The sequence below is a fragment of the Penicillium digitatum genome, chromosome 4 (genome assembly GCF_016767815.1).
Source record: "Penicillium digitatum chromosome 4, complete sequence".
NCBI lineage: Eukaryota > Fungi > Ascomycota > Eurotiomycetes > Eurotiales > Aspergillaceae > Penicillium > Penicillium digitatum.
In genome coordinates, this window is record NC_089387.1 from 2,882,213 (window position 1) to 2,898,265 (window position 16,053).

Sequence of the window (16,053 nt, forward strand, 5' to 3'; positions counted from 1 at the left end):
TTTCTGCTATGCGCATGTGCCCCCCCCCCCCCCCCCCCCCCCACAGTAGTAGGGAGTCTGCCTTCAGGAACAAGGACTCTAGGGCGTTGCCTTTCAAACCAGAAACCAAAGCATGTGTGTAACGGAGGTTCAATAACCATCGATTTGTTCTAATGATAATAGCATTCGAACAATGCTCAAAGATCTCCTCCAAGCTCAAAATTTCCAAGCTGAACATCAGAGACCCAATGGGAGCCACCAGCACATCGGTATCCGCCACTTTGTCGAAGCCATTGGTAGCCCATTACACAGACTCCCATAGAACGCAGTTTCATCTGGTCAGCTTGTTCCTTACGACGCGCCTCGGCCAAAGCCTCTTGCTGCTTGCGGAGATTATTCAAGATTGTGTCCTGCCTCCTGCATTCCAAATCGTGCTGAAGCAACGCTTCTTCATGGAGTCTTTGGGCCTCTTCATCTGCTTGTCTTTTTGCATTTTGCAGCGCTCGTGCTGCCTTCTTCTCCTCCGATTTCTTTTTCAACATCGTCTTCTGTTGCTCTTCCTCTTCCTCCTTCAAACGGAAGAACTCTTTCTCTTTGGCTTCTGCCAGAGCTTTGTCCTTCTCGAGTTGAATCCACACTTCGTCGGAAACACCAGCATCTCGCATGGTGGTGGCAGTGAAGCTGTCTGTTTCAGGATCTCTCGTGTCTGGTTCCTTGCCGGAGGTGATGTCTTTGCTGGCCGAGCCTTGATTATCCAGCTTGGTGACAGGCTTGTTCAAAGATTGAGTACGTACATCCAGGTCTGTCTGCTCTCCCGATTTGATTGCAGTTGAGAGAGAGCTTTGCAGGTAGACTTCCCGGCTGGATCGCTCATTGATCATGGAGTTGAGGGCTTCGAGCACCGTATCTTTGCTCAGCACCAGCTTCGTTCCGCTGGAAGACTGGAGAATTTTACCAAAGATTGTCTTTGTGAGCGTTCCAACATCTCGTGCGTTGGCCCAGCCGGCAGTTTTTGATAGTCGATTAAAGCGCTGCAGCATAGCCTCCATAAACTCGAAGTCTGGGCTCTCCAAGCAGACCAAGTCGAATTGGACCTGTGACTTGCTCAAGAGGTCATTTTTTTCTTTCAACAAGAGCTTCAAAATTAACTTGATACAGTCTGTCGGGGACAATGGGTCAAATTGAAGAGACTCTGGGAAACGACTTGTGAGCCCCGGATTTATTGACATGAGACGGTTGATATCTTTATCATAACCGGCTAGAATGATGATTAGCTTGTGCGCAAACCTGGGCTTGGTAATGCCGTCCACAATCTCATCCATGGCCTCTTTGGCGAATTGTCCCTCAGCGAGCCGATAGGCTTCGTCAATGAAGAGCACCTTTCCAAGTCCATTTTCTAGAACTTTTTGTGTCTTCGGGCCTGTCTGGCCTACATATTGACCCACCAGGTCGGTTGCTGAGGTTTCTACCACTTCATTTGAAGCCAACAAGCCCATATCGTAGTAGACTTGACCCATCTTCCTGGCTGTACTTGTCTTCCCAGTACCTAAGCGGAATTTACATGTCAGCGATATTCCAGTGGACAAAAGGCTGTGAGTAGAGGTTCATATACCTGGTGGGCCACGGAAAACAAAGTTGAATGGCAATTGTGTGCGAGGATCTAAGTCCAGTCGCCTGAGGCTCTGAGCCATTTGTCGATAACCTTCCAGTTTGGCAACGATACTTTCACAGCCGATGACGCCTTCAAAAATCTTCTCAACACTTTGCTTCTTGGTAGCGCGATCAAAGTCTTCGTCAAAGTCAGGAGCATCAAGAGTAGAACATGGAACAGAATCAGGGCATTTGGCGGAAGAGAGACGCTTTTGATACCGCATCTTCGCGGTGTTGAGCAGATTATCAATCTCGCCTGCATTTCCAAAATGTGGACGGTTGCGAGCACGCTCGAGCATCTCCAATGCCACGTGGCGGCCAAGATCAGTTATTCCAAATCCTTGTTCCTTGAGTTTCAGATTCAGTATCGCATCCAGTTCGTTCGAGGTGAAATCTTCAAAGACAAATGCTTGGTCCAGTGGAAACCGTCGGCTGAGGCCAGGGTTGACCTTCTGAAACATCTCTTCCATAAGATCTTTGTAGCCCAGAAGCAAGACACACCTATCGTCACCTGGTGTGCTTTGTACTTCTGCTACAATGGTGTCGATCACGGCAGCTCTGTATGGGTCAGACAAGGAATTTGCTCCCTCTGAGGTGCCTCCAGCGAACAGTCCATAGGCCTCGTCAATCACTAGGACTTTGCCCAATGTAGACGCGAGTATCCCTGTGGTATTCTTCTCAGACTCTCCCATCACGCTGCCAACAAAATCCGACGGGTTCTTCACCACCACTGCGATCGTTAGAGTAAGTATTTTAGACAGCGGGGAAGGTCACCTACCTTCGCCGTTAGACAAAAAGCCGATATCCACAAGTATCTGACCGTAGATCTTTGCGATTGAAGTCTTCCCCGTCCCGGGGTTTCCCAGAAAAACTTTGTTGAGGCTGTACAGAACCAGGGGCTTCTCCTCTAGCTCACGTTGGTAGTTGTAGCGCATGGTGTCTAGAATGGCCTCCACCGTCTTCTTAACAGCGTCCAAACCAATCATGGTCTGTAACTTTTTCCAAGCATCAGACAATTTCAAAGCCTGCGATGGATCTGGACCGATCATGTCTTCCTTGCTGAGGAAAAAGTCATCTATCTTGGTGCTACCCTGTCGTCCTTCCAGGACAAGTCGTGCAGCTTGTCGCTCGGAAATTTTAGACATGGCATTCTCAACGGCTCTAGCATTGGCAAAACCCTCACGGCCACGCCCACCCCCGATTCGACGAGCGACAATGCGACAGTAAAGTCCTCCAATGTTATCCTCAACTTTCATCTGCTTTCTGTATGTCTTCTCGATGCATCCAACCAAGATCTGCATTAACTCCGTGTCGTCAAAATCTGCAAACTTCAGCTCATGAGGGAAACGACTAGGGAGCCCTGGATTGTGCGCAAAGAACTTCTCCATCGGTCGTTGGTATCCCGCAAGAATGAAGACCACTTTTCCTGTGAGGTTTTCAACTTCAGCCAAAAGAAAGTCCAAAACCTGGGCACCACCGAAACTGTTGCTGACGAGTTGATACGCTTCATCAATGAAGATGGCACCGCCGCCATCTTTCAAGAGGGTTTCGATGGTTTTTTGACATCTTGAAACACCATCGTTCGCCAGCCTGGACCCGGTTGTTTCAATAAATTTGTCACCGGGAATGATCCCCATGGACGATAGGAACTTTGCATACAGACGGGCAACGGTGGTTTTTCCGGTACCAGGATTCCCAAGTAATACGGATCCAAATCGGTCACGGCTTAAATCGATGTTCTGTCTGATGGCAACGTCCACTTTGGCTTTGATGGACAAGAACTTTGCCTTCACTGATTCAAGTCCGATCAGGTCGATTAACTTGTCAATCTCCGGACTTTGAGCGTTTTTAAACTGCTTTTGATAGCCCCAGTCTTTTTTAGCGGCCGATGTCTTTGGCGGTGGCATCACCTGTCGACTTGTAGGCTGAACACTAGGGCGTCGAGTGATTGTACCGGTAGAATCAGGGGTTTCTTCTGTGACGATTGATTGTTTACTCGCAATTGTTCCAGAGCCCAGTTTCCGCGGAGGGCATGCTGATCGCAGGGGGTTCTTCAAGTCCTCAATTTCCTGGCGGTGTTGTTCAAGAACCCTCGCTCGCTCTGCATCATCGAATTCATCGCGTCGCACACGCCTGAGATGGGATGCTTCCTCCTGAGCCTCTGCAAGTTGCTGGGCGTACTCGTTCTGCTTTCTTTGCCGTTCGTTCTCTAACTCGAGATCGCGTTTACGCTTGCGCTCTTTGACCTGATCTTCTTGGATGCAGAAATGACACGAACGTTTAACCTGGGAACAGGACAGAGATAAGGAATGACCCCGGGAACAATTCCATTTCACGATCTTTGTGCACTTCATTTTTGAATGATCGGCAAGCTGGTGGCATTTTGACGGACACTCATGAGCTCCGCAACTCAGTTTCACGCCGCTAGGGGAAGAGTCAGAATCACATTGTAAGCTATTTGATTGGTGGACTTACCAAGGGGCAGAGCATCCTCCATCCGGGCATTCCCTGTTGAAGTCTTCTACTGTTTGAAGAATGGCATTTGTCTGGGGATGCTGCTCGCATTGGACGGGCAGTCCATCGTATAGATGCCCCTCCGACTTCAGTTGATCAATGAATGGCTTCCAGTACTTTTGACCCTTTCGATTAGAGACGAACGTTTCCGAGTTTCCGACCAGAATGAGGACATTTCGGGCCCGGGAAAGGAGAACGTTGAGGCGCTCGGGCGCTGCCATAAATCCTATGTCGCCAATCGTGTTGCTGCGGGTGAGCGACACTATAACAATCTCACTCTCTTCTCCTTGGAAATTGTCTGTTTTCTTATGTCAGACTCTCGCTTGAAGGCGTTCCTGTCTCTCTACCTACCAATTGTAGACAGCTTGATTGGACGCTTAAAGTGGGAAGCACCAGCCTGTGAGAGAAGGCCTGCTTTGACAAGGTCATGGGAATCGAGGTCATTTAGCACTGGGTCATTCTGCTTGCTTAGAGTCTGCTGCAGTAGACTAAGCTGACCCAAATAAGGAGTTAGCACTACCAACTTTTCTGTTCCATACCCCTGTTGTCCGAGATACTTCACGATCCTGAGAACGATTTCTGCCTCGAACGCATTTCTTTTGCTGCCTTTCAAATTCTCATCACGTCGGTCAGAGACCTCAACGAAAACGCCTTCGGGGTTTTGATGATGGAAAAATATCACCCTGTCGCACAGCCCTCGTGGCCAAGGGCGGCTCTTCGTCTTTTCGTCGTCTTCCAGCTCGGGATATGTGAGATTGCGTATAAGACTTGAGATCTCGGGACACATCCGATGCTGCTTGCTCAAGGTCGTATGTGGAAACCCGGCACGTATGAGTCTTTCGAAAAGGGAGACGTTCAGGTCATACCCATCTCCTTTCTCCGTGCTCAAGCTGTAACTGTTGATCTTTGGTCGTAGTTGTTGATGATCTCCTATCAAGATCAAATGATTGGTCTCCGGTGTCATTGCCGTAAGTACATGGGACTCAAGAATCTCACCCGCTTCTTCGAGAAGCACGATGCTTGGTGAAGCATGCCGAATGTCCTCAGAATACATTGCTGCGGCGGTTGTGGTGCAGCCGATGATTCGCTTTGATTTCAAAATTTCCCGGTTTTTCTCACCCAGGGCGGTGCTCAGTCGGTTTTGGCATTTGTTGAATAATGCTATGCTGACGCTCAAAGACTGCGCCTGTTCACTCAGCAGAGCTCTCTTCCAATGCCTGTCTTTCTCTTCCCGTATTTTCGGGTCCAGTTTCCAGATGTCGCGACAATGAGCGGGAAGAAGAGCAGAACACACTCCTGGGTCCTGGTTCATGATCCATCGTCCGTAAAGGTAATCTTGTCTGATTGGTTTTCCACTCTTGGTGACCATAACCATGCCATTTGTGTCCTCTGGTACGGTCAGAGCGGTGAAATACTCTGGTTCCTCAAACTCCAGATAGTCCAGGATAGACGCAGAAGTAGCTGCAAGATTTTTGTAGGCTTGAAAGGAGTTATTCAAATTGGCCATATGTTCAATTCCGTCCGCTTTGAGTGCATTGATAGTGCTCCAAGTGGTGTGGTTCCTCCTGTAGGATGAGTGCTGCTTGAACAATCCAAGCGGCTCAGTGCGTTGTGACGACTTAGATCCAAGCCTTACCATGGCAGAGGAATCAATACCAATGTCTAGTAAGTCTTCTAGGAACTGGTCTAAGGCATGATTGGTGTGGCACATAACCAATATCTTGTCTTCTGTACTGTCATGCAGGGTCTTTGCGAGAAGGGCACCTATAAATGACTTGCCCGTACCTGGAGCGTGTGCTGTTAGTAAAATGTCCTGGGTAATGGAAGTGAGAGGATATTGAAAGAATAATGAAAGGATAGTGAGACGGTAGTGAGAGGATTCGTATAATCTTACCTGGTGGTCCTTGAATAAGACTCACTCTCTGTGTCAAGCCGGCCAACATAGAGTCAAGCTGTGAAGGGTCCAATATCACTGGCATTGAAGTTTGAAGAGTGCCCTGGATGTTACATCCATATTCTTCTTTCAACTTGTAGACCACATTCCAAGGAGCTAAACTCGAATCTTTCACCGGCTGGCCTCTTTCGTAAAGAAACAACTCTTCTGTCAGAGGCATATCTATCCTCTCCTGCAAGCATTTCAAAATGGGCTCGTATGCGAACATTGCTGTATCTACGAGCAGGAACTCCACGTCTTCGTAGAGCTTAAGGTAAAGCAGAGACTTTTTGAGCGCGTCTTCACCTGCAATACGCAGCATGACCACTGGAGGGCTAGATACCAGTTCATCGATGTCTCTTTCAATGGTAGCAAAAGCCACGATCTCTGTGTCTCTAACCAGACAACCAAAGGAACGATGCTTGACAAACTGGGGCGTGGTTTTGAGGAAATTTTTGCGATTATCGGCCGAGAGTTTCTTGAGTTTTTCAAGGCCAAACTGGGCAGTAACACCAATGGTACATTGTCGAAGGTGGTTTTGGGTTCCAGAAGTGCAACGAACATGAGCGAGGAAGAGGTTCCTTAAGCGGAAAGCTGACCGTCGCCCTTTCTTGGTGCCTATGACAACTAGAAGGTCATCGCGGAGCTCCGAGAGCATATCTTCTCGTAAAAGACGAAACTGATTGTCAACGTGGCCCGCAATGCGTTGACTACTGGATAGCTGCGCGATATCTTCAGCACGGCGATAGAACGGTTTCTCCGTACATCTCATCTCATCGGCTGTGGGAAAAATGGCTGTCAAGCGAAAGTCAGCAAAATCATTATCATGCCGACCACCTGCAATGATTTCAGAGTGCTGGAAGGTGGTTGCAGGTGATTTCATCTCCAGATGCAATTTGATCTTATGGCCCAAGTTTCGAATGTCAGCCGAGGGCGAGGAAAAAAGCGAACCATCGTCCAAGATAGTCTGAGCATCGGCTCTAATATCTACCCCACAAGAGGGAGACAGTGAAAGGAACTCCGTCATCAACCAGCATAGAGCCTGTATTGCATGCTCTTCCAGTTTCCGAGTGCGGAACGCCTCCAGAAATGCGTGCCAGAGGGCACGAGGCTCCAGGATGATGAGAAGAAGCTGCTCAAGAAATTGACCATTGCAAAGGAGCTTGACTTCGCGGTGATTCAAGTACTGAATCAACTTTGCAGTGTGCCCGTTAATGAAGACCGGGGTGAGGTTGAACCTCAGTCCATTTTGCAAGGCGTTTAGAGCGCTTTTGCTTGAGATAATTCGCTGAACAACAGTTCCGGGATCACTTTGGTCCAGAACTGCTTCAACAAATCGCTTGAAATCGTTCAGATGCTGGACTTCTTGCTTTCCATGGATGACGGCTCCGAGATATTTGGCCAGTCGCTCCGATCGAACGTTTGTAGACATGACAGGAAATGAGGCGCTCAAACGACAGCAGATTTAACATGGATAGTTGCAAAATCAAAAGTGGAGAAGGAGATGATAAAACGAGGTGTAGGAAGGCTTTGGAGATAAGAGACAGGTTGGGTTCTGTTTCATTGATATTAAAGAGCACAGTTACACTGAATATGCAGACTGCCAGAACTGTCTGCCTTGGTGTAGGTTTGTATCTTCAGAAGCCAACTGGGCTGCCTAGGTTATGCGTAGCAGAAACCAAACGCAAGAAAATGCAGGGAAAGGCCATTTGTGACCTGGCAACAAGGATCTATACCCCTGCAATTCAACGCGCGTAGAGATGTAGCAAACGAGAAAATAACTAAGACTTTGGTCCACTCTACTTGCAATCGTTCTCTTATCCATCTACACATTGCTGCATCACTTGCCAACCTTTGTCGCTAATTGCCAGACTGGTATACGCTATGCCTTTGCAGGAAACAGGAAGAAGACGACGGAGAGGAAGAGGTGGAGCACGAGCGACCCAGATCAATTCACCAGCGCCTCCTCTGGGAGATATCGTTGTTACAATCCAGCACAATGAAATTGAAAGTCCGGCATCTGATCAAGAAGATGATCTATCTCGAATCACGAGCAGTCGATATCTGACATCCTACAACTGGCTTGGTGGGGACAAGAGCAGAATAATAGTTCCCGGTAAGATGACAACGAATGCACAGTTCACCACCTATTTGTTAGTTGACACAGTTTTTCCAGGCGAACCACCAAAGTGGACGCCTCTATCCGAACCACGCACGCTTCCACAAGACAGGGGTAGATTTTATCGTGATCGAAATGCCGCACAATATCCCACTTACCCTCTGGAGCCAATGGTACAAGCCATTCTGACCGACAACCCCGAGTTCCCCGTGACCAGTGTGGACATTATCGGGTGCAACCGTACAATGGGTAACCTGCTGTGTTTTGTGCGTGGGGAGGAGAAGCCCTTCAGGATTCTGGTTGAGGTACTTGGCAAGACGGTGTTCTTTGTCAGAAGAGAAAACTCGCCCACCGAAACAATTCCCGGTATCCATGGATATGGGCACACTTTCCCGGAAGCATACACCACGTGGGGTGCAAATGTGGGCGGTTCCCAGTCCCATCAACGGGTGGTGGAGTATGAGTTTGCTGGCATGCGGTGCTTAGTGCGTTTTGAAGCCGATGGCTTTTTACCCGACCTGGTTTCGGATCCCGAGAAATCCGGAGAAGATCCCGTTCCCGATTCCAAGGAGGAGAGTGTCGACCCAGAGGAAGCTTTGCCGTCCATCGATGAAATGGCAATCTCGGATGTCCCCTCAGCCAGTACGGAAATGGCAACGGAGCAGCTCGACATTGCCATCCAAGGCCAGCGTATCCCACAGTGTGCAGTCTTTGACCTGAAGACTCGATCTCGCAGCAAGAAGAGTGTCAACGTTCTTGAGAAGGAATTACCCCAGTTGTGGGTTACACAGACCCCCAACTTCATTCTCGCCCATCATGCAGCTGGTCAATTCAAGCACATTCGGGTTCAGGATGTGCGAAATGATGTCAAACAGTGGGAGGAGACCCAACAGCTGGCTTTGGGCAAGTTTGCCAGCTTACTCCAAATGATTGTGGAGTTTGCTCGGAGCTTGGACAATGGAAAACTTGAGATTGAGCGTGAGGAGGGTGAGCAGGTTTTGAATCTGAGAGAACAGCGTGGGGTTGTCAATGGTGTCTTGTCCCCAGCTGTCGCAAGCAAGTGGGATTTGTAAACCAGCTCTCACGAAGGCAGTGGTTTAAGCTACCCATTTCGATTTGATGATTGATCTGGCGTGTGAATCTATTCAATACAAATCCAATGCTTTTCGCTAATCACAACTGATTCCAAAGCTCTACATTGGCCTGACCCGATAATCTGCACCATTATGACATTGAGGATGGCCCTAGAGAGTAGAAGTGTCATTTATTGACTGTGCATGATACTTTTCAATAATGCAATGTGGACATGGTCATTGATTTAGGGGTTCGTTACTATGCCCAGAGTAGCAGAGTGTCATAAATCGTAATGAGTGAATGGACGTGGAATAGTCTTATCTGAAAGGTTTCCGTTTCGAGTGCTGGTCTAGATTTGGTGACACACTCATACTAGCAATTAGTTGACATCGTTACTTTGATCACAAGAATTCATTTGATCACAAGAATTCAACCCCTTAGCAAGAGGGGAGTCTTTGTGGCGGAAGCGATAAGATATTATTCTGCCACATCAGACCGCCTGTTCAACTTTCACTATCGTGCTCCGAAACCAGTGGCTGGTCTTGCTACCTCAAATTCTCTCTTATCTGCATCACCAAGGCTTCACTTTCGAGACTCAATCTGAGACCACCACATTGGCAACCAGGACAGTCCTTGCTAGCCAAGAATTCCGACCTTTAAACGAGCCCCATCCCGAAAGGGAATTTTCCTCTTTCGCGCGACGACAGCAAGGTACTTGCTGCAGAAACCGGCAAGATGCCCAAATATAAGTACCCTCTATTCTATATCTTTGCAACTAAAAGCTAACTGTCCATGCACTCTTCTGTATGTTCTGCCATAAATCCAGGTCCAGACAAATCATGCCGTGCCATAGCCTACTGGGGCCATGATGCGATACGCCCGACTACGGCCTCTTGAGCCCACATCAATCGACAGATTTCTAACCCCTCACTTTAACTATAGGCGACTACTGTGATGTCTATCTAACCCACGACTCCATGAGCGTGCGCAAGGCGCATAACTCCGGCCGAAACCACCTGAGAAACGTGGTGGACTACTACCAACGTACGTCTGACCAATGGCGCCGCAAGGCAGTCAATGCCGACAGCTGAGTGATAGCTAATCATACGAACCCGTTACAGAGATCGGCCAAGAAAAGGCCCAGTCTGTGATTGACTCCATTACCTCCTCCTACGCCGCAGAGGGCCAACAAGCCCCCAGTATGATGCCCCCCGGCGCTTTCCCGCCTCCCTTCGGATTCCCGGGTATGACTCTCTCCCTCCCATGCTCTGCTGAAAGCCATTCCAAAACACAAGCTAATACATCTAGGACGGCCAGGCATGCCAGGTATGCCCCCTCCCCCCTTCGGCATCCCTCCACCAGGCGCCCCTGGTGCCCCAGGCATGCTACCTCGTATGTCCCACCCATTTCCAAGCCCGCCCCCTCCCCCCAAGAAGCAGAGAGGATATCAAAACCACTCCGGACAAAACCAGACTAACCAATATCCCCACTCAACAGCTCCAGGAGCCCATGGCATCCCCTTCCCACCTCCCTTCCCTGGCGCCGCCGGAACCCCGCCAACAGGCGGCTTCCCTCCGCCTCTCCCCAACATGCCCCAGGGCGCAAACCTACCAATCCCGCCCCCAGGCGGCTTCCCCAATTTCCCCATCCCCCCGCCAGGCGCTGTGGGCTTCCCACCTATGCCTGGTCAGCCTGGTATGGGACCCGGTGGCCCGTCGCAGATTCCTACTGGCCCCCGTAGCTTGGAGGGGTATCCTCCTCCCCCTGGAGGTGGGCCTCCCGGTGGGATGGATCAACGGTGGTAATAATGATCACGATCTTGGGGTTGGTTTGTAAGTGGTTTGTTTCTGATACCTTATTTTTTCCGACTCGGTGCCGTGGGCATGGCATGGCATCTCTCTTGGTTTTTTATTCCTCTCTACTATTAGTATACAGAAGCGATTTCTTTCTTTTTACGTCTCTTGACTTTCCGTCCGTTGTAGTTTGTATTACATAGTCTCTTGGGGTTCTTGTCATGGCTGTCATCAGCTCAAGCAATTGAAGTATTTACAAGAGATTCAAAGCCGTGAGAGTTGCCAGAAAAATCCACGTACATCGACAGATGTCGACAAGAACAGTCGGCCCCGTTTGCGGCCTTTTGGCGTCTTTTTGGGTGTCTTTTATTTCGAGACAATTTTCTTGGTTTGGAGATAGACCACGGAAACAAACCGAACAAGGCCTACTTGAGGGGATGGCTTTTCCATGTTTAACCGTTGATGTTGATTTCATTCATATACACTAGGATTACCTCCAGAATACTGGCGTGAAGGGTGAGAAATTGTGCTCTGGTTCAAACGGAGAAATTGGAATTATATTCCACCAGCAGCAGACATACTGTGAAGCCAACAAAACGAAAAGAGAAACCCTCAAGGCCAATCACCATATCCAGAATGCATCAAAGAACGCCACGCGGTAGTAAAAAAAAAGAAGAGTACACCTCGAAAGGATTCAGGACCAGGGAGAGAAAAGGAGAAAAGAAGTGAGGAGAACAAGTAAAGGGAAAGGAAGGATAGGCGGATAGGCGACAGAAGCTCACACCATTTAGCAATGGAGCGAATTAAAAAAGAGGTTTTATCTGAAGCGACGAGGATGCTGCAGACAGAAGCAAAAAAGAAAAGAAACCCGAACCCAAGGTATGGCGATTGGAAAATCATAGACCATCGGTATCCTGCGCTAAAACAAAATCACATATCTTCATCACGGAAGCGACAAAATAGGAGACCAGTGGCCCTTTTTTAATGGTCGTAGCCAGCACCCCTTTGCCAAGGGCTGACACTATTTTGGGCTTGATGAGTTGTCGACAAAGCAGATTGGCCCACAGGGGAGGTGTTGTCAAAGCTCCTTCCGGCGGGCGAAGGGGCCCGACCGAACTGGTCGTATCCAGGGGGAGGATTGTGATTACCTGCGTTGCTGGGGAACAGCGGCACAGATGGGTCAACAGGTGACCGAGGCGCTTGGGTGGCAGAACCGTTCGGTGGATAGGTTGATTCCATTTGGCGGCCAACGGTAGCACCGTTTCCACTGGAGAAAGAAGCGGTATCATCATCGTCGAACGGGTTGTTGTGGTTGTATTGCCCCGGCTTCATATCCCCACGCGCTGTAGCACCCAAGGCATCCAATTCAGTAGTCAGCTGGGGTTGGGACTTGATGAACGAGCCACGATCGTCGCGCATGGGCTGGTAACGAGTGTCGGGATTCTTGGACACAACGGCATAAAGTGAGGCGATCAGAACCATAATCAAAAGAACCAAAGCAAACACGGCATTGTAAACAAAGAAGACGACACCCATGACACCGATCATCAATCCGGGAGGGTCGAACACATCCGAGAAAACGAGCAGGAAGATGGAGTTGATGAAATTGATCACAGCAATAGAGATGTTGAAGACGTTAGTCTTCTTATCCATCCAAGGGCGGAGGATACAGGCAGCAAGCAGCATGGATAGCTCAAGGATCACCAAGGCCACTGTTTGGACGACTGGTGTAGGCTGGCTCAGACCGATGAACATACCCTTGATCAAGGTGTAGATGAGAAGTGGAACGACAAAATAGTATGCCGTTGCTCGGTACTGCACATACAAAAACCCCCACTTGTTCAGACAGGATGGGTCAGAGTAAAGAATGTATGCCGGGTTCTTGTGCATGGTCACTGAACGCTTTGCCAGCCGAATTACTTTCTGCGAGGCCCACCCAAGAGAGATGAGCATCGAAAGAAGCATGACCACTGCCAAGACAACCTCAGCGGGCGAGTCACGCTGAGTGAACTCCCAGAGGCAAAGAACAGACATTTGGGGCAACCCGATGAGAGTCAGTCGGAACAAGATCCCACGCAAAACTATCTTCCATCCATTACGGAAGTCCTGAAACCGCTCGCTCTTCATTAGGCCACTTCTGACAAATAGCTCAGTAATTCCCTTGAAGATTGTAACGATTATGACGACAATACAGGTAAAGACCGCGAAGAAGATGAGACCTGTGAGGAAGACATTGGTTTCCTCAATGTCGGCACGGAATCCAACCCGATCAATTCCTCGGGCAACAAGAAGTTTCTGGCTTGTGTCGGGTGATTTTTTGCTCATGCCAGTTGCTCGCTTAACCATCATTGGTCTCGTGGCTCTCTTCAAAAGGTTCATTGCCGGGTCAGCAAAGTCACGTTTGCGGCGCTTGAGGACTTCCACAGAAGTATCAGCAAGCTCTGACAGGGTTGTCGATGGAGTTCCACCAGTTGCCCGCTGATACCAGGTAGCGATCGTTTGAATGAAATCCACGGGGATAATACCCATACTCCATTGGAAGTTCTGGGTCCAAGCTTCCACGATCGGGGGCATATGAACTGAGGTCATGCCAATCATTGCTTGCGACTGCATAAATCCGAAAAGGGAGAGCGCATTTGCCGCGACATGAGCCGCGGTGTTAGAATGACCTAGTCCGGAGGTGATAGCGGATGCAGCAAGACCCAATCCGGAGATGACAGCGGTTGTCCACCCGACCCCGGCCTGGTTAACGGTCTTGCCATTAGAAAGCGAGGCCTCGACACAAGCAATTTTTTCATTAGTGTCGAGGGTCCTGATGGCAATCCGCACATTTGCATCAAGATCGGGCACAGTGTAGGCAATACCAGGAATCTTGGCTGAAGTACCAGCTGGCAGGTCGAGAGAAAGTGGTCCCAAATCCATGGGTCCAGCGGACATGGGGCACATACCCATGCCGGAAATCGAACAAGGGTTAAGGGTGTTCTTGTACGCCTCAAAGCCATACGCGGTAAGGGTTATCTCTGCGACAACCTTACCTTCGATGTATGAGACGCCATCGAAGCCGACCAAAAGAGAATTGTTCCCTGGATAGAAGACAACGCTGAAATACGTGGCCGTGAAGTTGCTACTTTCCATGCATACACTGAGTGCATTGGATTCAAGGAGCTGCACGGCGGAGGCTAGCGGCGCCAGAAAGGCGACAAAGCAAGTGAGAAGCGATAGTAACCGCATGTTGCTAAAGATTCGATATTAGGAAGATGTCGCGAAGCACTGGATGAGTTTCCAGTGGTGGTTCAGGGCGAGGGGGAAAGATCTGACGGGTTCCGTGTCAGTGGCACTCCAGAGTACCACGTTGCCAGCCGCCGAATGCGGAAGTTTTTGTACGGCCGGATATTGGTTGATCGCCGTGTGACCCAAATATTTCTCGACGTTTCCTTGGACTGTGACTGTACTGTATGTTTGGCGTGCGGAGGAAAGTCAAGGTTGAGTCGAGATGCAGTCAAGATGTCTTTCACTGTGGTATGGAATATAAACGGAACATGGAAGTAGTCGTAAGGGGGGGGGGGGGGTTATGGAATCGGAAGAAGCTGAATTTGTAGATAAAAATGAGAGTATGTCAAAGCCTGAATGAGAGCAAGGCCGAGTAAAGCGAAAAAAGCGTGTCGAGAGTGAGCGGACTGGCGATACACAGTATGGCCGAAAAAGGAGTAAAGGAGTAATAGGCTTGAAGGGGGACAAAGTGGCTTAAAGTAGACACAGCCTTTCCCTAGCAAGAAGAGAAGGGAAAAAAAAGAGAGACAATGAGAGAATGAGAGTGAGAAGAGGAGTCTACGGGTTGTGCTCCAGGGACAGTCGACAAGGGTGGGAAAGACATTGCCTGGACTGACCGTCGCCATTCCACTGGCAAGGCATGTGGTCACGTATTGTAAGAGGACAGGGGCGGCTAACCCTGAACCAATCAAATACCTGTATGGTTTGGTATTGATGTTTAGGTTTGTTCCGTACGGCCACCCATGGGCACCTTCCCCCCCCCCCTTCAACAATACAGAATGCCACCTCCAAGGCGAACTTATATAATGTTTCACTTGCTTTCTCCCCTTTCTTCCCTTTGTTTCAGTCTATTCACTTTATGTTGTATTCGCTCTATTCCCTATATACACTTGGTTCTCTTTCTGAAGAAAATCAGCTTTCTCTTTTCGTATCTCGTTTTCGCGTGAAGCTGCCGAAAGCAGTTGATGGATCATGGCGGAATCAGGCGGGTCCATGGCCCTTGGGATTATTATTAGAGACAAAAGTCGGATATTCCAATTTAAGTATTGCACTGAACCCAAGGAACTGTTGCCCCCAGCTGTGGAGTGTGCCGAGTAAACGGAGTAGCGGACCGTTACAGACGCACAATGGTAACTTTGAATACATCTCAACTTTAACCGTTCCGGATGGAGCTCACATCATGCAAGTATTTTGTCTGTCTGGTTACTCGCTGATAATCAAAATTTAGAGTGTTCCTTTCAGACTTTCGAGGTCCACACTTAAAAGTCGTTGCCTACTATGGGGCATCCACCCCCGTTATGAATTTCTTCTGTAGGGTGGGGCCCTTAGCTGCCGCTTTTATGAGGGCGCTTCTAAATTAGACTGGGTAAATTTCAGTCCGGAGTGAGTAGGTGCTTAATCTGCATCACTTGATCCGAGGCATGATCCTACTGAGTGCTGTCTGGCTACGGTATACTGGCATCTCATCTTGTAGGATGTCAGCAGACCATTTTGTTTTTGGCACAACTCTGTAACGCTTAGAGGAGCGATGAAGCCACAATGGAGCGGTGTTCACATACTGTTATGATTTAGTTGCGTGGTAAAGATGTAAAGACTCATACTCGGGGGAGGTAGAAGATCGTGCTGATATGGACAACGTTATTTGCAATGATTAAGAAATAATTAATTGGGATACAGCCTACTTAATTCCGAGGTTTGATTTTAATTCGATGAAATTAAAC

The 16,053-nt window shown here is 48.9% G+C and overlaps 4 protein-coding genes across 4 annotated transcripts; 2 read left to right on the plus strand and 2 right to left on the minus strand.

Annotated features, from left to right (window-relative positions):
- Positions 1-176: 176 nt before the first annotated feature.
- Positions 177-7,508, minus strand: Pdw03_0972 (ATPase, AAA-type, core; the record flags this gene model as incomplete). The annotated part of the gene is made up of 6 exons (XM_014679214.1): positions 177-1,525; positions 1,592-2,359; positions 2,408-4,053; positions 4,105-4,441; positions 4,495-5,928; positions 6,038-7,508. 6 exons carry the CDS (start codon positions 7,506-7,508, stop codon positions 177-179), a joined length of 7,005 nt encoding a protein of 2,334 aa, XP_014534700.1.
- Positions 7,509-8,365: 857 nt separating this feature from the next.
- On the plus strand, positions 8,366-9,268 carry Pdw03_0973 (Zinc finger, C2H2-type matrin; the record flags this gene model as incomplete). The annotated part of the gene is made up of 1 exon (XM_014679215.1): positions 8,366-9,268. One exon carries the CDS (start codon positions 8,366-8,368, stop codon positions 9,266-9,268), a length of 903 nt encoding a protein of 300 aa, XP_014534701.1.
- A 736-nt stretch (positions 9,269-10,004) lies between these two features.
- Pdw03_0974 (Zinc finger, C2H2-type matrin) lies at positions 10,005-11,074 on the plus strand (the record flags this gene model as incomplete). Its single annotated transcript, XM_066099770.1, has 6 exons — positions 10,005-10,014; positions 10,068-10,073; positions 10,212-10,313; positions 10,391-10,513; positions 10,587-10,661; positions 10,767-11,074. 6 exons carry the CDS (start codon positions 10,005-10,007, stop codon positions 11,072-11,074), a joined length of 624 nt encoding a protein of 207 aa, XP_065957497.1.
- A 969-nt stretch (positions 11,075-12,043) lies between these two features.
- On the minus strand, positions 12,044-14,974 carry Pdw03_0975 (TRP-like family; the record flags this gene model as incomplete). Its single annotated transcript, XM_014679217.2, has 3 exons — positions 12,044-14,297; positions 14,381-14,576; positions 14,950-14,974. The coding sequence occupies 3 exons, from the start codon at positions 14,972-14,974 to the stop codon at positions 12,044-12,046; spliced, it is 2,475 nt and encodes an 824-aa protein (XP_014534703.2).
- Between the last annotated feature and the right edge of the window lie 1,079 nt (positions 14,975-16,053).